Source organism: Mus caroli, chromosome 13, assembly GCF_900094665.2.
Source record: "Mus caroli chromosome 13, CAROLI_EIJ_v1.1, whole genome shotgun sequence".
Classification (NCBI taxonomy): Eukaryota; Metazoa; Chordata; class Mammalia; order Rodentia; family Muridae; genus Mus; species Mus caroli.
Window position 1 is genome coordinate 46,624,193 of NC_034582.1, and position 25,098 is coordinate 46,649,290.

General features: G+C 48.9%; 2 protein-coding genes across 3 annotated transcripts in view; one reads left to right on the plus strand and one right to left on the minus strand.

The window, feature by feature from the left end:
• The first annotated feature begins 691 nt into the window (after positions 1-691).
• Positions 692-14,376, plus strand: S1pr3 (sphingosine-1-phosphate receptor 3). Its single transcript, XM_021180081.2, has 2 exons — positions 692-903; positions 10,886-14,376. The coding sequence occupies exon 2, from the start codon at positions 11,029-11,031 to the stop codon at positions 12,163-12,165; it is 1,137 nt and encodes a 378-aa protein (XP_021035740.1). The 5' UTR covers positions 692-903; positions 10,886-11,028; the 3' UTR covers positions 12,166-14,376.
• Positions 14,377-21,832: 7,456 nt separating this feature from the next.
• Positions 21,833-25,098, minus strand: part of Shc3 (SHC adaptor protein 3) — a 143,147-nt gene continuing 139,881 nt past the window's right edge. For both annotated transcript variants that reach the window (XM_029468657.1, XM_021180505.2), the window contains one exon: positions 21,833-23,501. In XM_029468657.1, the coding sequence (XP_029324517.1) occupies positions 23,373-23,501 (129 nt within the window). In that variant the 3' untranslated portion in view covers positions 21,833-23,372. The remainder of the gene's footprint in view (positions 23,502-25,098) is intronic.

Below are 25,098 nucleotides of genomic sequence, written 5' to 3' on the forward strand. Positions count from 1 at the left end.
AAAGATTCTCATTTCTCCCCACATGGCCGGTGAGGCTTGCCCAGAGCGCAGGAGTAGACTGGGGTGCAGTTAAGTAAGGTAGACAAGACACAGGAGTCAGGACCTGAAATGTACAAGAGGCTGGGGTCCCTGCTTTCAGCTCCGAAAGGGATGGGGGCAGGGGCAGGAGTCCGAAGGGGCAGGGGGCTTAGCTTACCAGTTCAAGCTGGTAGTCGGTTGATTTCAGGTTAAAGATTGTATAGTTAAAACTAGTCACCTCGAGGTCAGTAACAGTATTAATAAGAATCCGCTCAAATCCTTCTGGACACTTAGGTAGATATCTACCCAAGCCCAGTTCTGCACCCAGTTTGGTATCTGCAGCTGCTGGGTTCTGGAGCACTTAAAATTAGCAGGATAGACGCAGAACCTTGGAGTCAGAGTACAGGTTTGGGGGTGGGGGGGAAGGTGATCGGCAGAGGAATAGGGGCTTAGGGAATACAGAGGGTTGAAGAGCCCCAGCCCGAGTCCCAGAGTCCAGACAGCGCGGATGCAGAGAAGTAATCCAGAGACTGGGCGGGGAAGTAGCCGAGGCGGGGACATGGCTGCAAACCAGGGCCCAGGGCGTATCTGGGGACCAGCCCGCGAAGCTCTGAAGCTTGGGTTAGGGGCGGCAGGAGGCGGGGTGACTTTGGGCCCCGCCCCGGAGGGCAGTGCAAAAGTTTGCCTTCGGATCCTCTGGGGCAGAGTCTGGGAGAACAAGTTCAGGGGCAGGCGACAAGGTCCGGGTGCTGAACAGGGTGGCTGGACAAGCCTAGCGGGAGAGAAACCTGAGGCCACGAGCGACCTCCGGAGGAGCCCCTAGACTGGAGTTTTAGCGGAGACACGGCAGCATGCAACCAGCCCAGATGCGCCTTGCAGAACGAGGTGAGCGGCGGGACCGGATCCCGGGGTTGCACAAACCAGAGTTGTGGGTTGGGCGCCTGTTTGAACCCCCTTTTTGGATAAAATTTCAACCAAGTCGGGGCACCAGAGTGACTTGGGCTCGCGAGTGCCTCGCTTCGGCCACCCCCTCCTGTTCATATCCCGGAGAACAGGACATAACCGCCCGTTGGAGCTGGTGGAGAGGTATAGGGTTCCTTTAAATAACAACCAGGGCTTTTTAAATGTGTTTGTAAACCCGGAGCAGAGGGAGCAGGCAGTCCAAGGGAAAGATTCTTGCTTTACTTGGCTAATTAAGAAGTTAGACAATCTTAGGAGAAGAAAACCTGGGCACTGGGAACGGCTGTGGGTTTTCCCTCTGGGAGAAAGCAAATGATTCTTGTAAGTTTTATTAGTGACAAAATTCCAGTTTTCTTAGCACTTCTCAAACTAGACAATTAGGAGTGTCGGGCCTGGAGCTAGAAGACAAGGTGCCAGCAAAGTGATAATGAGAGAGAAGATTGGTGTGTCATCTGTTCTTAACTGAAATAGAAGAAAGGGAAGGGTGACCATTAACCATGTGCCTGTACACGGTCTCTGTGTCCCTGTCTCTCCAGCCTTGAACAATCCTGACACCATGTTCTTTAGATTTGATGTAAGAGGGGTTTCTGGTCAGCTGTTAAAAGGGAATACTTTGCTTTGAACAAACACCTCTTCTTCTTGACACCCGCCTCCTCCAAAGCCTCCAGAGTCACTCATTCTAAGATCTGCAGCCAGAAGTCTCTGGTATTGCATATCACCACCTACAAAAATGTGTCTATTCAAAGTTCCATCCTTCATAGACTAAAACCAAGCAGACGGGGGTGGGGGATGGGGGGGCCAAGAGAATATAATTCCTAGAAAGTGGAGCAAGGGGTTACATACCTCAGGTAAAGGCCTGGCAAGTTGTGGCTGTGGTCAGGGCTGTTTGGTTGAGGTGGTGGTGGTGGTGGTGGTGGTGGTGGTGGTGTGTGTGTGTGCCTGTGTGCAGGCGCTCTGTTTGGGTAGCTGTGGAGGAATCTAGATCTGTAAGCTTCTTAAGGGGTGCAGAGCTCAGTGCTTGGGGGAGTATTGTGTGGCCATATACCTTCACATCAGATCTTTCCATCAGCAGACTGGCAGATGTTCTCATCTGGTCAGTGTCAGTCTGCCCACATACATCAGAGCTTGCCCTTAGGAAGCCCCAACCGGCATTTGGGGAGATTGACGTCATAACCACTTAGCATCTCCCCGAAGCCATTTGCTCTTTACACACACACACACACACACACACACACACACACACACACACACACCATACCGAGACCCTCCTGGCTGTCTACCATATTTGGATGCAGGAACTCCCATTTCCTGCGAAGCTTTACGTACTGACCTGATGCCCTGCTTCCCATGAGTCAGGGACTGGTCCCTTTTCTAGAAAGCATGATCCTTTGTTACACAGATTTTTTCCTCAGTGCCTACAGTTTGTGGGTATATTTCTCTATTACAAGGATAATACACATGTTGAGTGTGTCATAATTTTGAAAATGTCGGGGTCCCCTTGTGGTAGCTGAATCCCTCCTTTTCCATCAAAGTCTGAAGGGCCACTCTTGAGCAAGCTGTTTGTGTGAGCTGGGATGTGGTGTTGGGGTTCCTTGAATCTTGTTGTCACGTCTACCCCCACGATTCCATGTTTATCAATTTTGGATCTCTGTTATAGCATTCTAAAAGGTTTCTTCCCCACAAGTGCTTGGAAGAGGTGATCAGCAGGCTGACTGTGACCCTTGGGTCTTAATCCTATTCCCCCATCTTTTAGAGTTATCTAAACATTCCACCCGAGCTCCAAGGCTGGTATTGGGATGCCAGTAGCTACAAGCAATTAGACTGCAAAGACACCAAGAGGCTCTTAGCACCTCCTAGTTAAGGGACCTATGACAAGAGACGAACTCATAAAAACCTTATCCCTGAAGGGATGGACTGGACAGATGCTTCACACCCAGCCTACCCAGGCTCTGCCATTAGGAACTTCAGCTTCCCCCTGTGTGCATTCAGAAGTCACATACTATCGTAGGGCTAGATGTGACACGAAGTGACCAGGATGGACTTCCCCGGCAAGACACCTCATGCTTGCACATATCGTTAACTTCCTGATGGAAGTGATTTCCACAAATCCACATTCGTTTTCTGGAAAGCTTGGCAGTAAGTTGGTCCCCTGTCATTGCCGGGAACAGGCACTGTAGGGAGAATTTGAGAAGCCTGACCAGCAGGCAAAGGGGAAGACAAATATAAAACAAAATTAGATCTTGCATCCACGATTCGATGCCTTTCTACAGACAAGTCTGACGCGCAAGATGTTCACAGGGCACCCAGTGTTCTTGGGACATAACCTCCATATCTGGGGTTTCTTGGACCGCATCCAGATTTGTGTATCGTCTTGTTTGCTAATGAGAAGGACATGTTCGGCAGACAGCAGGACATGGAAAGCCCCACCAGGCAGAGGCACTCGTGTCCATGCCTGAAGGAAGGAAAGGAGGAGAAACGGGGAGCCTTCCCCGGCTTTCATCTGTAACCTTTGTCTCACAGGGTGCTTCACTGATGACCCTAGCTCAGCATGCCCAGTGTGGGGGGCTGTGTGAGTGAAGCCTTCCTTCTACCCTGAACAGTCTTCTAGAGGCAGAGTGAGGTCTAGACAGAAAAGCAGAGTGAGAGGACTCAGGAGCAAAGGAACTCTCCAGGAGTGGGAGCCATGGACTGGCCCTCTGGTTATGTCATTTCTTGGTTCTTTTAAATGAAAAAAAAAAAAAAACCAAAAAAACGAAAACTCCAGCTTTCCAAGAAACGTTGCTCACTGTCAAAAACTGGATGCTTTAATACGATTCAGAGACTGAGGTCATTGACATCTCTGGAAGGAGTCCTTCCTCTAACGAAGAGAGATGTCTTTTTCTCTGAGATTTTTGAGAAAGAAGCAAGGAGGAAAATAAAAAAGAGGAGAGGGGGAGAGAGGGAAGGGGAGGGAGAAGGAGGGGGCACACTAGATAGCAGAGATATTTTCCCTCCTTTTCCTTCTTTTTATAGTTTGTTTACTCTTTAAACCGACATATGGAGAAAGTGAGTCGCTAGTGTAGAAGGCACATCTGGAATCTATCAGACCCCTCTCCCAGGCTCGCTTTTCCCTAAGGGAAGCTGCTTTTGGATGGGGGGGGGAGGGCAGGCATGCCTAATATTGGCGGGTTCTCGTGTAGGGTCACCCACCACTGAGCCATTTGGTCAAGGCGTCTCCTTCCTTCTTGGCAAAAAGAAAATATGTTTGGTGTCAGATTGTTTCAAGGAAAGCTGTGCGATCCCAGTGTGGTGAGGCCAAAGTGAGAAGGTTCAGGGGATGGGGGATGGGGGGACAGGGGGTGGGAGAGGGCATCTCGGATGTGGACAGTGGCTCCCATTAAATGCAGAGTGCCTGAGGACTCCAGTCCAATCCCCATCAGATCAGAGGGGTGCAGGAGAAGGGAGGAGGGGTCTGCTGGGGGTGTCGGAATGCTTGCTAACCAAACCTTGGGGGTACTGATGAACACCGGCAAGGGGCTGCCTACAAACCTGTGCTGAGGAGACCGGTGCTGCTGAGGGAGTCCTCCGCTCTAGAACTCAGTGGGACCAGAACATGCCTCAGATTTTGGAAGACACATAAACTAGTCTCTGTGTGGCCACAATCTCAACATTAGACTTCTTTAAAAAAAAAAATTGTGTGTGTGTGTGTGTGTGTGTGTTAGGGGCACTTCTCTCTGTGTGTATGTGTGTGCGCATATACATTTGTTTGAGTAAGGGGCACATGTGTGTGTTCGTGTACGTGTGTGTGTGTGCGCGCGTGTGTGTGTTAGGGGCACTTCTCTCTGTGTGTATGTGTGTTCGCATATACATTTGTTTGAGTAAGGGGCACGTGTGTGTGTGTGCGCACACGCGTGTGTGTGCATGCATGTGTGGGAATGCAGCTGCTTATGTAGATCGGCACATGTATGGAGGTTAGACGACAACCTCAGGAATCAGTCCTTGCCTTTGTTTGAGACAGGGTTTCCTTTGTTAGTCATTGTGTTGTACACCAGGCTAGCTGGCCCAGCCTCTGGCAAATCTGCCTCTGCCTCCCATATTGTGTGGGAGTGCAGGGATTACAGAAGTTTACTGACATGCCTGGCTTTACATGCCACCTGGGAATTCAAACCTAGGCTCTCAGTGTCTACAGAAGGGCTTTGCTGTCTGAGCCATCTCCCTACCCATAGCTCCCTTCTCTTCCAAAGGAAATGCATCGGCAGTCCAACTTACAATGTCGTTGCCAGACTTCATTCCTTTCCCAACGCCCAATGCAAAACTGCCTACTGCATCTCCCGCGCCTTCAGTGGGAACACCTTGACACCCCCCCACCCCCCACAAAAGCCTATTTTATAGGCCTAACTGGACAGCTACTGTCAGAGAGGCCAGCGCTTCTGGGTCATGGTTACAGTCTACCCATTGCACCAATGTGCCCCTTTAGAAAGCAAGAGTGACCTGCAAAGATGCAGGGACTTGTTCACCAAAAGAATGTGTGAGAAACAACCCTTGTCTGTGATAGATCAGACCCATAGAGGGCGCTGTGCAGAGATGGGTAAAGAGCAAGCTGGTTCGCCCTGCATCCACAAGTGTGGTTAGGTGCCTCATGCAGGGTGTGCCATGGGTTCATTTACATACTGAAAGAAACAGAATAAATTCACTTGGGTGAGAAACCCAAACAGTGGACACATGCTGGGTGACAGTAGTGACCAGCAGAGACCCCTGGTGGCCTGGTGGCTGATTTGAGTGCTGGTTCCAAGAGTGTTTGGTTGTCTGTGTGGTGAGGCAGGCTGACTTCCTGGTGCATCATTCATTTGGTGACAGAACTGAAACACCAAACCTAGCCCTAAGCAGAGCTCACTGACACACATGACTGAGGCTTTCTTTTAGCTCAGTGGAACCTATCTGACCTATTCTAAACAGAGCGAAGGACTCCTGTGACCTGCCTCTGACCACGCAGCGATATCTAGATGTCTCCAAAACCAATCTGGTGCTTAGCCCAGGACTTAGCTCTCAGGATGTAACCAGCTTTACAATCGTGATAAACCAGAGAAAATAGGTGTTTAGGTCCCAGAGAGCCAGACAGCTTCAAGATGCAAATGCAGGGGAACAGAATGGAATCTAACAAAAGATGCTCTATAAAATCTCTGCTGCTTGAGAGATGAGTTTTAATTAAGGGGAACCATGGTCCAGGCTTTAGCAGCACAGTAGACTAGCTTGTAAGCACTTGGCCTCTGCGAGTCCTGGCATGTCCACTATCATTTTCATCGTGGATATTTAATTGCTGGTGTCTGCTTCTCTCTTCACCTGTTTTTCTTTCACTCTGCTCGGTCTTCTTCTATGCAGGAAGAAAATTTTTAAAAAGATCCACTCCTGAAGAGTGTCCCTGCCTTTCTTCACCTTCTGTTCCCCCTGGAACAGTGGTCCCCAACCTTCCTAATGCCTCGGCCATTTAACACAGTTCCTCGTGTTGTGGTGATTCCCGCCCCCACCCCCCAAGCACCACCACTGTAAAGTCATTTTCCTTGTTATTTCATTACTGTCATTTCACTGCTGTTAGGGAATCATAATATACACGTTTTCTGAGACAGGAATTTGCCAAAGGGTCACAATCCATGGCTTGAGATCAGATCTGCCTGATTGGAGGGACTCTCTTTCCTTCTGCTCACGCTGGAGGTAAAAGCTCAAACTCTCCAGGGAGGAGTGGGGTGTGTCCAGTGCTGTGGGAGGCTGGGCAAGCGAGACACTGGAAACAATCTGCATTGGTACGTGCATGGCACGAGGGCTGGGGAGATGGCTCAGTGAGGAAAGTGCTCGCCTCTTGAGCAGGAGGACCCGGATTCAATTCTCCGAGCTCCTGTGAAAAAGCAGGGTGTGGTGGCGCATGCGTGTATTCCCAACTCTGGGGAAGCAGAGACAGGAGCAACCCTGGGGCACGCTGGCCAGCCAGACAAGTCTACTGGGCAAGTTCCAGGCCAGTGAGAGACCCTGCCTCAAAACACATGAATGGCAAGCACAGCCATAACAAACCCAAGGTAGACAGCATCTGAGGAGCAACACCCGAGACTGACTCGTGGCTTTCACACGAGCACATGTGCACACAAAGGCTAACCTAAGTACATTTGTCTTCCCCAGAACAAGAAACCTGGAGGGGAACCTCAATTCTCAGCAGTGTTGTGAGCTATCTTGTCTATCTGTTCTCAGGACTGAAACCCCTGATGGCAGAGCAGACAGCCGCTCAGGGCTATTTGAAAACAAACCTGGGCATCTACACAGCATAGCATGGGGTGGGTCCTCCACCATCTGTAAGAACCCAGATCCACTCTGTAAGTAAGGAAGGCCAGCTGCTGTGTCAGGGGACAGCCCCCGAGGACATGAGGATGGACACTGATCATCTGGATGGCTTTTCCTGCCTTTGGCGTCTAATCTTGACTATCAACTTGAGGACATGTAGAATCAGCATGAAAACAAAACAGATCTGGGCAGGAACTACTTTGTAGATCAGGTTAATTGAAATGGATGGGCAGGACCATCCCATAGGGTGGGGTCCTGGACTGAATAAAAAACAGAGAATGCAGAACTGGTGAGATGGCTCAGTGGTTAAGAGCACTGGCTGCTCTTTCAGAGGTCCTGAGTTCAATTCCCAGTAACCACATGGTGGCTCACAACCATCAATAGGGGGATCTGGTGCCCTCTTCAGGCAGGCGGATGTATATGCAGCAGAGCACTCATACATTAAATAAGTAAAATTTTAAAAACAACAAGAAAAACGAGGCCAGCTGACCACCAACAATCTTTCTGCTTCCTGACTGTGGACATGATGTGACCAGCTGCCTCCAGCTTCCGCACATGGCACGTATCTTCCCCACTGTGGTAGACTGCACCCTTGAACCGGGAGCCAGATAAACCCCTCTTTTCCTACGTTGCTTTTGTTGGGTATGTTGTTGCATCTCTGAAAACTGGCTGCTTACAATTCCTAGTCTTCTAATGAGAGCTTTCGCTATGCTTTTCTTAAAGTGATGGCGACCCTGACGAAAGGTCATGGGAGCTGGCCTGACCCTAGATGGTGCCACAAGATGAGCAGAATGTGGATTGGGGTTTGACAGACAGATGAGATTTAAACTAAAATCAGGAGGCCTGGGCTGCATGTGAGTGTATACAGCTCAGTTAGCTGAGTGTTCGCTTATCAGCTGAGAGGCTTTGAGTTCAATGCCCTCCCCCTGCCCCCACTCCCACCCCTCCCACCCCCGCACTGCATGAAACAGCATGGTGGGTTGAGCATGTAATTCCAGCAGTTAGGAGGCAGAGGCAGGAGGGTCAGAAATTCAAGATCATTGTAGCAACTTCCAGGTCAGGTTATGTTACTTGATACTCGATGATGATGATGATGATGATAGGAGGAGGAGGAGGAAAAAGAGACTTGTAGAATTGTCCTGCCTGCCTCAAGAAGAACTTTTAGAAGCCCAGTGGGGAGCTTGGTTGGGTGTGAGAGGGGGCTCGCTCAATGGGTGCCAGGAGTCCTGAGCATATGAACCCCCTCTGTATCACCAGTATCTTATGCTCAGAATCACTCTCTGAAGTTAAAAGAAGGCAGAGTAAAGGTCCCCCCAGCCAGTGGCACTCAGACTGACTATGACTCAAGCCCTGCATCATCCCAGGCAGCTCAGATACTTGGACTAGGCCAAGGGCAGCTCCAGGTAGAATGCAGACATCAACTCAGACAGTTCCTGGGAAATCTAGAATAGCAGATGCCTGCGAGGGGCCAGGAATCTAGGAGATTCCTCTGCCAAGAAGCTACAGGCCTCCTCTTTCCAATGTCACCAATGCTAAGCTCCCCACCCCCACCCCCACCCCCGTGATGGAAAAAGAAGAGGCTTACACCAAACCCACTGCTCCCAGGGGGTATCTCAGGGGTACAGAGTCTCCCAGGAGTCACTTTCTCTTCTCAGCCCTATAGTACCATCTATAGAGGAACCCCTGGTATCCTTCAGGGATTGAAGTCCCTGTTGGGAGAAGCTCCTGCTGGTGGGTGAGCCCCGCGGTGTTGGCCCATGTGTCTAGGAACCAAATGTAGGCCTGGAGCTTAAACACTGAGTAAATCCTCAGCGGGTACGCAAAGTCGGCTATTTTCAGCTCACCTCCCTTGGACCTCATCAGATATTTAAGAATCCAGTAACTTTAATTTAAACTAAGTGAGCATAGAGAGGGGGTGTCGGAAGGAACAGAAAGAGGTGAGACCCAGTTGGACAGAGGACTCAGTTCTAAAGTTCTGCAGTTGGCTTGGGTTCACCCCAATGAAGAACACAAAGATAGGGGCCTCCGAACTTGCAAATGCTTAAGGAGTGGAGAATGCGAATGGCTATGCTGTGGTCATCACCGATGTATGCACCTGTCACCATGCCACACCCACAAAGATGTACAAGTAGGTGTGTCAACGACAGTAAAAAATAAATGGTTAGCCCGTGCCCATCAAGCACTGCCTTCACAACTGCTCGGCAGAGCACCAGAGTCTCGGAGGTGGATGGAGATGAGATGTAAGCCAGGTTAACACATCCACAGGCCAGTGGGCAGGCCTGGTGACACGGCTCAGTTGGTGAAGTGCTTGCCATGCAAGCATGAGTGAAAACCTGAGTTCAGGACCCCCCAGCACCCAGGTAGAAAGCTAGGTTTGGTGTATGCATCTGTAATCCTAGTGCTGTGGGCAAGTAGACAGGAGGATTCCCTGGAGCTCAGTGGCCAGCCAATGTGGCTGCATGGATGTGCTTCAGGTTCAGTCACACACATGGGAATACATGTGCATGCATTTGCATCACAGGCACACATGCTTATTCTCTTTCTTACATGCACATACACGTGCATGCACACATACACACAGACACATGCATGCACACAGACACAGACATATGCATGTACACATGCACATAAACACATGCCTGCACACATACACATGCATACACACATACATACAGGCACATGCATATACACACACATACACACATGCAGGCACACACAGAGACACTTAATTTTTCAGGGTTTGATGTTTCCACTCAAGGCCTTCACAGCCAAGTATGGCCTTCTAGTCCCAGGCATTGTAAATATGCTATTTTATACTCCTGGCCCAGACTTTTTCCTTTCAAGCCACACTCAAAGTTCACGTCATTACCCTTCCCTTCCCTTTCTTCCTTTAACCTCAGTGGCCGCTTCTTCCAGGACAGTTCGAGTTCCTTCCTCTCTGAGCTCTGCTCAGTGCAGTGGCCGCAGGGTTCTTGCCCAGGCTCAGGCTGCTCTTCCTGCCCTCCCTCTGTGGTCAAAGTGTAGGGCTGTCTGCCAGGTGGGCCAAAGGCCCATCCAGACCCCAAAGGAATCAGCCCAAGGAAGTATGGGTGCTTCTCACGGTACTGCTCCAAACTTCATCCTGGAGGACCCAGAAGTCTCTCAGATACCACTTTTCCTACTGTGTTCTGGTTTTCCTCACCCCTTCTTTCTTCCCTTTCATCCTCCTCTCCTTCATCTCCTTCCTTCTAATCCTCCCTCCCTCACTTTTTCCCATCCTGAGAAAAATCTGATTCCCTCCACAGCTGGGAATACTGGCTTACCAGCTCCCACGTGGTGGGTGAGAAGTAACGCAGTATTTCCTGGTGCCTGGAGATTTCCAAGTGGAAGCTTGCTCGTTTCTGCTGCGGTTACAGGATTCACAGATTCGCACTCTGAGGTTTCTTCTCTGGCAGCTCCAGGCCCCTAACAGCTTTCCCTGGTTTCTATCTTAGAGACTTGGCCTATGTTCCAAGCACTCCCTGCACATCAGCCCTCCACACGCGTTAGCATTTTCCACACTTGGGGCTGCTGAATGGTGATCACTTGCTCTAAAGCGCCTTCTATTTTCATCTCCTTACAGAGCCTATTTTCAACACTCTTCCCGAAGTCAGGCCTGCACGCCTTCAGGAACCCACCACCACGATCCCAATTGTTCCCTGAAATGAACGTTCCTGGCGCGCCCTCTCGTGGACTGTTGAAGTAACCATCTATCTCTAGGAAGCCATGGCAACCACGCATGCGCAGGGCCACCAGCCAGTCTTGGGGAATGACACTCTCCGGGAACATTACGATTACGTGGGGAAACTGGCAGGCAGGCTGCGGGACCCCCCTGAGGGTGGCACCCTCATCACCACCATCCTCTTCTTGGTCACCTGTAGCTTCATAGTCTTGGAGAACCTGATGGTTTTGATCGCCATCTGGAAAAACAATAAATTTCACAACCGCATGTACTTTTTCATCGGCAACTTGGCTCTCTGCGACCTGCTGGCCGGCATAGCCTACAAGGTCAATATTCTGATGTCCGGCAGGAAGACGTTCAGTCTATCTCCAACCGTGTGGTTCCTCAGGGAGGGCAGTATGTTCGTAGCCCTGGGCGCGTCCACCTGCAGCTTACTGGCCATTGCCATTGAGCGACACCTGACCATGATCAAGATGAGGCCGTATGATGCCAACAAGAAGCACCGCGTGTTCCTTCTGATTGGGATGTGCTGGCTAATTGCCTTCTTGCTGGGTGCCCTGCCAATCCTGGGCTGGAACTGCCTGGAGAACTTTCCCGATTGCTCTACCATCTTACCCCTCTACTCCAAGAAATACATCGCCTTCCTTATCAGTATCTTCACCGCCATTCTGGTGACCATCGTCATCTTGTATGCGCGCATCTACTGCCTGGTCAAGTCCAGCAGCCGCAGGGTGGCCAGCCACAACTCTGAGAGATCCATGGCCCTTCTGCGGACCGTAGTGATAGTGGTGAGTGTGTTCATCGCCTGTTGGTCCCCCCTTTTTATCCTCTTCCTCATCGACGTGGCCTGCAGGGCGAAGGAGTGTTCCATCCTCTTCAAGAGTCAGTGGTTCATCATGCTGGCTGTCCTCAACTCGGCCATGAACCCTGTCATCTACACGCTGGCCAGCAAAGAGATGCGGCGCGCCTTCTTCCGGTTGGTGTGCGGCTGTCTGGTCAAGGGCAAGGGGACCCAGGCCTCACCCATGCAGCCTGCCCTCGACCCAAGCAGAAGTAAGTCAAGCTCCAGTAACAACAGCAGCCACTCTCCGAAGGTCAAGGAAGACCTGCCCCGCATGGCTACTTCTTCCTGCATCATTGACAAAAACAGGCCGTTTCAGAACGGGGTCCTCTGCAAGTGACGGTCTCAACAGGGCAAGCTCTGCAGCCACACCTATTTATTGCATGCATCACTTCCACGTGGGGCCTTAAGAGATCTTAACTCTGGAGGTCTGCTTGCTGTGGCCAGACTGTGTGGCATCTCCTGAAGAGGAGACCCAAGGAGTCACCAACGCATTTCAGCCTGGACTTGGGATGTGCCTTATCTGTTGCAGGCTCCATCCTTCTGAATGTACCAAGCTGCTGACACGGTGCACTGCCTTCGGATGCCGCTTCCCCTGGTCCAGGGAAGGCAGGTGGTGATGTGCTATGCACATGCACATTGGGATGATGTCTCCCTGCTTTCACACTACATTTATTTTCCATAGAATGGGTGCTCGTGTGTGTGTGTGTGTGTGTGTGTGTGTGTTCATTGCTGTGTTGTACAGGATGTATACGATTGATTTTCCCAGGTGGAACCCATTACAAAGTGTCAGACTTCCACACATCATTGGTCCAAACCTGCCCACACTGCTGTCCCAGGTTCAGCATGTGATAAGGTCATGTCCCCTTCCCAGTGTTCTTGCACCGGTGTTCTAACTCATAACTGTGAAAAGTTACTAAAGTATTCTGTATTCTCAAAAGCCTCACCCAAGAGCAGCCCAGGTGTGCGGGTCTTATCCTTACATTCCTGCGCCTCTCCCTCTTGGGTCCCTTGCGTAAGCTTAGGTACACCTGAGAGCCAGACTATGTGGTCATTGAGGCATTTCTGAAAGCCACAGCAAAGCCAGCTGGGATCTCTCAGAATGCAGGCACCACTAAAGGAAGAACTCCTAAGGAGAGGCAAGATGCTCTCCACTGTCGGTAATCTTTCTAGGGACTGCAGTCGGTCTGCTGCATGTAGAGAGGTTCCCGCAGTGACGTTCACAAGCCAGTCCTTCATCTCTATGGTCCCGAGTTCAAGTCTATAGAGAGAAGCTTGAGGCTGGTTGTCCCCTTTGCTGTCACCCTTTGCTGGCAAGGAGCTGGAGCTGTCAGCAAAGCTTCTCAACTCCCTCAGTTATGGACCCTGTCCAGGACTATTCAGTGAGAGGAATCCGCCAGGCTGGGAGGTGTGATGTAGTTATTTGTGCACTCTTTAGAGAGAACCATTCCAATCCCCATATGATGGACGCTCTAGCCACTCTCCTCCGCTTGGACCTGCGTTCATTTGTCCATCCTGTAAAGAAAATGCGTAGAAGACACCTCTGAACATCCCCTACCCAAGGACTCTGCCCACAGGGCACACAGATGAAAGGTGGGTGCGTTGGAGGGTGGCCAGCATGCATGCTCCCAGAACAGCCTTCGGAAAGACTCTCATTTGAGGAAATGTCATGTCAAGGCTCCCCATAAGTTGATTAGCCTCAGAGACTGTTGCCTTACGAACCCTGGAAGAGCAGCCTTTACACACTTATGGGCCTTTTTAAAACTGATTTTTTTTTCCTCTTGGTGGTTACCTGATGGCATTTGCTCTTGCTTAGGGACATTTTTCTGGGTCTTAGGTAACCCTGGTCTGACTAACTAAAGACTTCCCCTCATGTCACTCCTGATGGATATAGGTCACTGCCAAGAAATTCTGCTCAATCATTGGCCTTGCCCTTCTCTATGTCACCGAGAAAATGTTGCCATGTTGACAAAACCCATGGCATTTCTGAAAAAGGAAAGCATACAAGTGCTGGGTTAAGGGAAAAATAAATAGCAGAGCAGTGTGTAAGGGAACTGAGGTGGAAAGAGAACAGGGCTTGTGGGCATGCTCTTTCATGATTGCAATGCTTTGAGGCCGTGGGTCTGGGTCATTGATATTAATCACACATTGTACAGGATTCTGGCTTCTCCATTTCCTCCTGTGTCTGCTTTCACGCAACAAACCCTTGTGGAGGGCCAGGCCCACCATCCCCAGCTAGGAGGTGACATTTGTAGCATGACAGACTGCCAAGCAACTGAAAATAAAAATACACTAAAACCCAATTGCGCTCACTTTGATGTATGCCCAGTGGATCCGTCGACCGTGATGCCAGTGTGCACACCTTTCCCTAGCTAGCCTCCGAGACAGCACTGAGACATCGGGTGCATCCAACCCTCGCCCTGAAGGTCAAAGGTCGGAAACCAGTGACACCAGAGACCCTGGGGCTCGCCCAAGGTAGTGAGCGACCTTGGCTACTTGCAGTTTATGTTTGTTAATAATAAATAAAACCAAAAGCCTGTATAAAAACCCATCCTGGAGGTCTGTGTGGTATGTTCTATTGTTTTGGAATAGACACTTGGGGGTGTAGTGGGGTGGTCTTGCTTCTCTCCCCTAGTACCTGGTCTCACGGCATTACAGGCATAAACCACATTTGATGCCCAATCACTAAGTCCCTTTTATCCCCCAGGGCCATCTTGTAGATGATGTTAGATTGAAGCTTTTGCGTACTGGATGCTACTGATACAGGTCTGGGTAGATGCTGTTTTACTGGTGGTGGTGGTAGTGGTGGTAGCGGTGGTGAGTGTGTGTATGTGTGTGCCCACCCATGTACACTATTGTGCATGCAGGAGAGGCCAGAGGTTAATGTTGGATCTCTCTCTCTATGCTCTCCATCTTGTTTTTTTGAGACACCATTTCTCACTGAACCTGAAGCTGCCAGCTTTGGCAAGATTGACTGACCACAGTCTCCCCAGCACCTGTGTTCCTCCTGTCATGGTTACAGGCACAAACTGCCCTCTGTGGCATTTACGTAGGCACAGGGCATCCCAGGGGAGCCATTTCCCAGCAGATCCTATGATTTGAAGAATGGTAATAGCCCCTCTGTAGGGAAGAAATTATAAAATAAAAAAATAAAAATGTCATCCAACCAGAAGACTAGGTTTCATTTGCCAGTGTCTGCAGATGAGCAAGCGGGTAAGCAGCCGGCAGAACTGGCTCCCTGTTTTATAGTCGGTAAGTTTTAGCCACTAACCTGCATCCCACACACAGAGGATCCATATTTGGTGTGATGCTTTGTTGACGACAGTTGTTATAACTTGTAGTGAAAAGACACCCCCACCCCACCCCCCAGTTCCACCTTCCCGCCGTCTATCACCTCTGACCTGCCCAAGGCAGTCTATGCTCCAGATCACAAAACTGGCATGAATCTTTTCAAGTGTTTCTGACAAGTTATCCCTTTTCCCACCCCTGAGGGAAAAACATAAGACCAATTTTCTAGAGAAAGGTTTCAATCTGCCCTCCTGTCTTCTGCGATGCGTTATAAGATCCAGGGCTGGCGAGTGGCTCAGAAGGCAATGTTGCTTGCCTTGGTGAGACTTGATGTCCTCAGTTCGATCCCCAGGGCCCACATGACAGAAGGAGAGAAGCCCTCCCTACATGTTGTCCTGTGACTTCTATGCACGCATGATGGCGCCCTGCCACCACACACAGACATGAGTTCTGTCACGCAAACAAGAGACACTTTTCACAGTAGCCTTTATTGCCAACAACAGACTTAACACTTACAGTCACTGAAACAATTAACTATTTAAAAATGGTTACTCCTCTCAATCTTTGAGCCGCGGTTATTCTGTGTGCTGGGAAAGAGCCGGTCACAGAAAGATAACAAGGTGCATTTTATAGAAAATGTCTAATGACACCGCTGCCGGTTCCATGCTTTAGAGACTGTATGGACAAATGAAAAAATTAAAACAAACAAACAAAAAAAACCAAAAACCTCATCACCCACGTAGTTGTCTAAGTCAGAGGGCAGAGGGGCAGCTCTGAGCTCTGGGATTGGAAGTGCATGGGTGGCCGTCCCAATGGTAAAGGCACGTGTTCCAGTACCTAATAATAACAAGAAGAGCAGCATTGTCTAGGGTTAGCCTGCCACCAGCCATACCTCGGCCATGGGGATGGGATGTTCTATGCTGCCTCCTCGTGGTTATCCCAGAAGCTCGGCTGTGGTGTGCCAGGACCATGGTGGAGGGCATGAGACCAAAAGCAACACCGTTTCTCTAAAGAGTCCCTGGAGGTGAGGGAGTCCAAGCTGGCTGATCACCTTCACCTGTTATATCTTGGGAACGCCAAATGGTCGTCATATCGCCCAAGTTTTATCAAAGAAAAATATTAGAAAACTTAAAGTTGACTTTGTATTTCTGCTCCTCAACAGGTGACTTAGGGAGCCAATTCCAGGCCAGTATCAAAGTGGCAAGGGGCGGTTGGCCACACTCCCAGGTAGTAACTGTTACAGTAACTGTTGGTGTTTCACAGCGGTTAACAGAAACAAAAAGAAATTTCAAATATGCATATATCAATATGTATAATTCGGCCACCCGAATGCTTTTGGAAAACTGTTCAATTCCTTGTTACACATTACATTACATTTACACTGAGCTGTCCCCTAATCCTGGGGCTTTTGAACATCAGATGTCTCATTCTGAACACAAAGAAATTCACATAAATTTCACAATACTCAGAAACAAGTTATATCCAAAAGTCAGTTGAACAGAGAACATTCAATTGGCAACTCACACGTAGTGTTGTTAAACAAAGAAGAGGAAAAGAAACTAGTTGTCCCCAGACTAGTTAGTCTACTGTCTCTGCCTTGTGAACTGTCGCTTGACTCTGCTGTGAGTGACTTTGGTTGTGGTAAAGGAATTTCCTCCAGTGTGAACTTGTATGTCCTCAGGAGCTCGGGTTTCAGATTCACCCCATAGGCTCGGTCCTCTATGTACAGTAGGTACATAAAGCTGTTCATTTCCTGTGGTTTCTCTTTCACCCATAGGTGTGTCTGGGGGGTCTCAGGGACTCACTTACCCCCAGGGCATCTGAGAGGGCAGCGAGAGGAAAGGAAAGCTTTTCATCCTGTCCTCCGGCATCCTGCTGACATCAGCAGATTCCATGAGGGACGCTGACTTGAACTTTTGCACCCTTTTCTTCCTCAAGGGCACAACAGCGCCACCTGCTGTTTAAAATCCTTCAGAGCCTCCAGCTCAGTCCTGAGCCTGATCCATGGTCCATACGGGATATGAGCACACCAGCCCTGAAAGCCTCCCCAGACTCCCACTCCAACACTCTCACACTTCTTCATGTGTGTTGGAGGAGAGGTTCCAGTTAGGTTATAAACAGGAACAGATCCACCTTATGTTCCCTTCTCTGTCCCACAAGTCCCTGCAGGGCCTGCTACATAGGATCTAATGTATAAATGTGGCCAGGAGGGCTGGTCAGCCAAGTCCGGTTGTGGTAAGTCAGGCTGGGTCAAGAAAGGATGTGGGTCTGTGGGTGTTTCATCTGCGTGTCCCTTTTCCTTTTCTCCAACACCTCCCTCTTCCTTGTCTTCTGCTGGTTGCTCCCCACCCTTCTGTTTAGTTCTGTTGAGATATGCCCTCGTGTAGCCCAGGTTGGCCCTGAGCTAGCCTTTACCATGCAAGTTCTGGGATTACAGAAATGCACCACACTCCTGGCTTGCTTTCCCTCTGTCACGGCCTGCAGTGAGAGCCCTACTTCTCTTTTTGTACCATGGCCTCACAGTCCACGACACCCAGAACTCTGCTCCACAGGTCTGCAAATGAGAGCCTATCAACCGCCAAGTTCTTGGTGCCATTTCTCATATACAGGTTGTCCAATGCAGGAAACCCCAGAGGCTCAGTAGAGAGAGACCCAGCACAGAGCTGATCTGCATCTGGACATACACATGCTGTGGTGCGCATTCCATCTGAACTAAAGAAAGCTCGTGTACGTGTATACTACACACATGCAGTTCACACTCAGAAAGCCCTAGTATAAAGTTGCAGTTTTTTTTCTAGCTGATATAAAATGTGCCAGTTTTAAAACTGTGCATTTGTTGCTTGCAAACTTATAAATATGTATAAACCCCATTATAAATAAATCCTGTCTGGCAGATGGCATTTTATCTGCCAGCCACAGTTGCAGGGAGTTTTAAGTACTTATTAATTTCCCATTTTCAAATTCATGGCATGGGCCTGGGAAATATGATGTGAAGTGGTGTGAAATTTTCTTCATAATTGGTGGGGGTGGGAGGGAGATGGAGTCCACAAGTAAGCGTCAAGGAAGGGGTAGAGGCTCACCAGTCAACATCAAAGCCAAGACCCTTAGCATTCGCATGTCCTCACACTGAAGACAAGTGCTCTACCCTCACACTAGGTCTGCTGAGTCAGGAGCCCAAGGGCCAGAGCCCTGAAATCCATGTGTGGATCAGGCAGCCTGGTTCTTCGATGTCTGCCTTCTGCTCTGAGACTGATTTTTTATAAATACCAGCCTCTGCCCCAGGATGTCCCAGTTCACAGAGTGTGCACAGGTATGCACAAGGCTGGGCAGAAATCTCTGGAGATAGCCTTCCATCCATGCTGACTGTGGTGGAGCTCCTCCGTTGCCCCACCCACTGGCTAACCCAGGTGTCTTCAGTTCTGCTCCCGGGGCTTAGCAGCAAATAGATGCCCACAATGTATCCTGGGTGGACTCGTGCTCCACAATGCAACCATTCCACAGCAGCTACTTCCTTCTTGACTTCTGGGATCATTTCCAAAGTAAGCTATATGGACCCAAATCCCCCCTCTATCCCCACCCCCACCCCCAGCTCCCCTTGGTAGAATACCAGCTAAGTCATCAACCACAGGTCCTGACTCTCTCAGGTAAATGGCTCAGTCCTTCCTGTACTTCAAAAGGTGAAGTATGTTGCTTCCATGTGAGCTACATGTCGGAGCCTCAAAAGACCTTAGCAAGTCCTGCATTCTTTCCTAGATCTAGCCATTGACCACTGCCATCCAATTTCTTCAGCTGAAATACAAGGGCCCCTTCAGCTGAATCATCTCAGAAGCACCTGCCCATTATCCCAGAAGGGCAAAATTTCTAGGTTTGTAATATGTTCCAGGAGTGGGGTTTATTATCTACATTGTCTTTCTTGAAAACACACACACACACACACACACACACACACACTTCAAAATTTCCATAAGAACTTACATCACACATATGTTTCTGAGCACATGGTTTCATTTGCAACCTTTCTACTACCCTCCTCCTATTTAAAATCTGGCTGTCACCATCCACAGAAACTGTTTATAGATGGCCTGCCACTTTGGGCCCATGGAGGAGAAGAGAGATACATTTTGTCAGTGAAGAGTCCCAGGAAGTCACTTTACATATTTATTTCTCTATCCACACCACTCTTTGAAGGAAGCACAAGTCATGGCATCTGAGAACCTATTGTTCAGGTTGTACCAGGATGAGCTTCGTGGGGGTGGCCTCTGCTGCATCACTGTCTTGGGGACTGAGTTGGATTTCAACTCAACTCACTTTAACAAGAAGAGAATGTGGCACTGGATCTAAGTTGGAATGGAGGTGTCCACTCTATAGCCACTCCTATAAGGAGGCCTCCCAGGTGTCTAATGTCACCATGGGGGAGATCTTCCCTTCGAAAGAGAGGCATCTTCAGGACACCAGTGGAGCCTATGGCAACTGTGACCTGAATCCCATGGGCTTTGGGGAATTCATTCTCCCTTGTCCTTCCAACCTAAGCTTTACCCTCCATTCATGGTTTCTCACGGCCTTTACGTACAACTGCCTCTGTTGCTAGGAGAACCTCACGGTTGCTTCATGTGTCCTACTTGACCCATCTAGCCACCATCTGAGTTGGCCTGTCACAGAAAGCTGTTTATCAAGGCTAAGCAGGCATCCCACTCTTCGTCTTTAAAATACAAAAGGGACACCGTGGTCGTAACACAAGTGTAGGTCAAAGATTGAGTCATTTGACCTGTGTTGTTAGCAGACTGCCCACCTTATGATGGAGGGAGATTTGAGAATCAGAGCCAACCTAGACCATGATGAACAACCCCGTGGGAGGTCAGTCAGCCCCACGAGTGTGCAGAGGTAATCTGAAGCACAGCTAACTCTCCCAGGAGAGCAAGGGATGGAAGGATTTGGCAGGGGATTCAGAGCCACTGTGCAAGAGCAGACAGGGGCTGTTTTTAAGGCTGCTGAACCCCACCACGCACCACTAAAATAGATGCAGAGTTCTGGACGGAGTGGTGGGGTGCCTATAAGAAGGAGCACAGGATCCAGGCACACGCCAGACCCTCATGCCTGGCGTAGACTCAGCCACCGTGCCCTGGGAGCTGAAGCCCCTGAATGCACAGCAGAGTGCTGTTCTGCACAGTATGGAGTTGCTCCTTCATAGCCCGAAGCCCTGCCCTACCCAGGCAGATATGGTCTGGGAACCCATGAAAGAGGAGTGTGGGCTCAGGGGGGAGCAGCTTTGGGGTTTGCCTCCAAACCCTGGCCTCAAAACACAGGCAGGCCACACCTGTGCGCAGAAAAGGCTAAGTGACTAGAACAGCTCTTCTGTTAGCTGATGATGCGACCTGAAGTGAGCCTCAGTTTCCCCAGGTATATGTGAGGTTTGAGGGACTTGTCCCATCACATACATGGTGTTTGTAGAAAGACATGACGAACCCCTGTGAACTCTGACATGCTTTAAAAGGAATGCAGGCCAGAACATGGCTGCCAAGTACAACCTCTGCAGTCTGCCCTGTGTCTAAAAGATTTCCCTAAATACAACTCCTGTCCTCTAATCTGGAATAATAACTAGATGTTTTGAATTAAAATTAAAAGAGAAATGATTCCTATAAATCTTATTACCCTCAAACTCAACACTGACTTCAGAGAATTCATTTCTGAGTATTTTTTTTTTAACTTCCCTGGAGAGGGAAATGAAGTCAGAAGAATGCTGAGGTGCTCATGGTCTGTAACACTTTGCTAGTGACTTGAACAGAAGCATTCCAGCAGTGCGTGAGCAGGAAATTCAAGATTGGATAATTTTGTATGTTTTTCTATGTACAATACAGTCACACACAGGAGCAGCAGGACTTGTATGTGTGTGCACAGGGCACAGCCTCTTGGGGGACAGAGGACAGGGTGACTCTTGGGGTACCTCAATGCTTATGTATGTGGCCACAAGGCAAGAGCTTGAACTAGGGGCTACCAGCATATCTGCTCATCTCTGTGATTTCATCCATGTAGCATCTGTCCCGACTGACACCACCCAGGAAACAGCAGGATCCTGAAAGTCGATGCTAGAAGACTGCTGTGCTGCCAGCTTGGATCCAGCGGGCACTCAAAGGGTTAAAAACTGCCAAGAGATCTCCTACTGAGCCCCCAAGATCTTCCCTTCCCAGCCTCTCCTGTTAGCACCCAACTGACTACGGGGCAGCAAAAGCGGGGCTCACACTTACAATTAGAGCCATGCCAAACTCCGATTGGCCCAACGTTTAGTCTCCCCTTAACTATACTCTTTAGAATATAATTTATTTATGTTTATATGTATGGGTGTTTCGCTTGCAAGTGTGTAAGTGCATTATGTGCCTACTTGGTGTCCACGGAGGCCACAAGATTCCTGGGACTTGAGTTACAGACAGCTGTGAGCTGTCATGTAGGCTCAGAGAATTGAACTTGAGTCCTCTGGAAAAGCAGCCAGTATTCTTAACCACTGAGCGCCCCACCCTCACCCCCATCTCTGTCTCCCCTCTCTTTATCTCTCTCCACCTACCTACCCACAATACGCACACACACACACACAAACACACAAACACAAACACACACAGAGAGATTTAATTCCTTCCTCTTAAAAATATCCAGTTTTAGCCAGGCAGTGGTGTGCATGCCTTTGATCCCAGCACTTGGGAGGCAGAGGCAGGCGGATTTCTGAGTTCAACCAGGACAGCCAGGGTGATACAGAGAAACCCTGTCTTGAAAAACCAAAACAAACAAAAAAAAAAATCCAGTTTTTCATCACACAACCCTAAAACGTACAGAGTCCTACTATGCTAGTCAGGAGTGCCACCACATGGAGTCTCGCAGGGACCAACACCCAGGTCACAGTCCTATGAGGAGCCAACCACCAAGTGCTCCATCTGCTCAAGTTTGTTAAGTCACGGGGCAATCACTGCCCACATGACTTTTTAGAAGTCATAGATGTAGCCAGCTTTGAAACACAGAGTATCACCCACCATGAAACAACAGCTTCTGAGATGGCAGAGAGAGAAGACAGAGCTCCACGAGCGTGGTTCCTTTTCATGGGGCTACTAAGAAAATATGGAGGAGAGACAAGAAGGCTCATTACCCCTCACTCCAGCTGCTCCCAAAGACTGGAGCGTGGAGCTGAGCACACACGGACCTGGGGAAAAACAGCCCAGTGTGTGTGTATCTCCAAAGCTCAATTCTGGGCAGAAGCTGGCACAGGCCTTTCGAGGCTCTAACACATGGTTTTTTGTTCTACTGAATACGAGAGGTAGGTGGGAGGCCACTTCACTGGCACCTTCCATAAAAAAGCCCATGATGGTCACATTGGCTTGAAGGACCTATAGACCAGGAATACGCACATCCTACTTCCTCAGACATACACGTCATCAGTACGCTGACAAGGAAGCATTTGCCAATCAGACATCTTAAGTCTTATTCAAAGTATCATGTTTGGCCTCAAATGAATCTCCCAAACACACACACACACACACACACACACACACACACAATTGAAGTCAAAGGTTCCCCATGCTGAAACATGACCCGAACAAACCAGAGTACCATCTACTTTGGAGTGGGGATTCAGTGGATTATCCTGTGGCAGAAAACCCATTCACACAATGTCAATTCAGGGCATAGGAGGCAGCACCCAGCGAGCCATGACTGGAGGAGGTACCACCATCCCAGAGGAGGCACCACCACCCATGAGCCGAGCTGTAGTCTGGAACCAGCACTCACACAAAGCGGTATCAGCAGGGGCAGATGTTTGGGCAGCATGCTACTGTATTCTCTCACAATTCTGTTTGTCCTGGAGCTGCCAGCTCACCTGCATTCGCCTTGAATTGTGCTTATTACGTAAGAATGACTTCCTAGCAAAATTTCCCAGTAGAACAGGTTAGTTAATATTTTTCCCAGAACAACTACAGTCGAACCTGCCTCTCTCTAAAAACACACAGCATAGAGCACTAGTCTCTCACATCTCTCTTAGTCTTAAAAAATATAAATATCGGGGCCATTTGTACAGGATGTGTGGGTATGTACACTTCTAATAAGCATGTCTGAATTGTGTGAACATATTTATGAAATTTGAACTTGAAGGAAACCTCCCTGGGGGGCTTTTAAAGGTGATGGGCCCACAGACAGTTGCCCCCATTTCCATAGGCTGAGAGCGGCAGAGCCCAGGTCCTCCTGACCTGGCATGAGGTATGGGGACTGGGGCGCTGGGCAAGCTCAGGGTTTCCTCTCCACTGGTTGCTGGAGACAAAGCTCACTCCCGGCAGAGACAATGGGCAGGCCGCTCTTGAGGTGGTAATTGATGAGGTGGCTGATGCTGTCAAAGACCCTGTCCTTCGTCCGGATCTGTGAGGACAAAAGGAAAGAGAGGTTGAGCAGGTGTCGTGGGGCAGAAAAGAAAGACCTCATTGCAGTAGAGCTATCTAGAACATCTGACTTGGTCCAGAAAGGCAAGGGGAGGACCAGGTTTCCTGGACCTGAGGTGGCACCGTGCTTCAGAGCTGATCTCTGTACAGACCCTGGTCACTGACAGTAGCTGGTCACTTCAGTGTGCGTCACCTACCTGTCCCTCTGAGGCAATCTTTGACCTTTCAGCCCCCCTGCCCTATGGGCACTGCCTACCTCAGTCCTTCTCTCTGTGACCACTCTGGGACAACAGAAAGGAAGTCCCAGCTAATGAAGACAAGAAAATGCAATAAAACACAGGTCTGGAAGGGAAATAAAGTGGCCTTTGTCTGTGGACTCCTGCATAGCTATGATAAAGAAGCCAACAATGAAAACTATTTTTGACCTAATACACAATAAAAGTAACTTTCCAACTTCTGAAGCTAATATACAAACGCCAGTCACAGGCCAGTGAGATGGTTCAGTGGGTAAAGGTGACCTAAGTTCAAACCCTGGAGCCCATGTGAGGACGGAAGTAGAAAACCAACTTCACAAAGCTGCCCTCTGACCTGTACACATGCATTATTGCATGCATGCGCTCCTACACACACACACACACACACACACACAATAACAATAAGTAAATAAAAATGTTAAGTTAATCACTTTCTTATACACTAGCAATGGCCACATAAAATTTGAAACAGAATGCCAACCAATTATTGTACCATTAAAAAAAAATAGAATACTTAGGTATTCAATGAAATATTTAGGTATAAGTTTAGTAACATATAAACAATGTATGAAATGAATTTGTTGCTATTAATAATTTTTTTCTAAAGTTTATTAAGAGAAGAAAAAAGATCCAGATTAGTCTCCAAAGTATTGAAAGAGAAGAACAGGGTTGGTTCCAGGCTACAATTCTGGACCCAGAAAGAAGAGCAATATGGAAAACTTCACTGCAGGAATCAAGACACTGAAGTGTTAGAGGAAGGACAGACTCGTGCACCTGGACCAGAGTAATGAGCCAGAAACAGACCCATTAGATAATGCTTGCTAACTTTTAATGAGAGATAAAGTCATGGACTGAAGAAAACAGTGTTTTTAATAGATAATCCTGGAATAATTGGGCATCCATGTGGGAAAAAAAAAGACCTTATATCTGTTCAAACATTGACTCAAATGTATTAAACAGAGACCAGAAAATCATGAAACTCTTAGAAGATAATTTAGGAAGAAATGTAGACAACTATGGTGTTAGATAAAAGAAAATGAGCATAGATTCGCAGAGAGGAAGCTGACAGGAGAGCGCCCTTCAGACAGGTTCTATTAGGAGACTGGCTCAAGGCCTCCATGACAAGGCCTCAGAAAGGCAGAGTATTGGGATGAATAAGACACTGTACCCACCTTCAATTCTGTTCAACAGAAGGAGTTTCTGACTCAGAGACCTTCCAAGGAGGTGGGAGCAAAGTTCAAGTCAAGAAGGTACTGATAAAGACTAGCATTTGAAGTTGGGAGACACACACTCTCGGACAGAGGGAGGGAGGAGGGAGGGAGG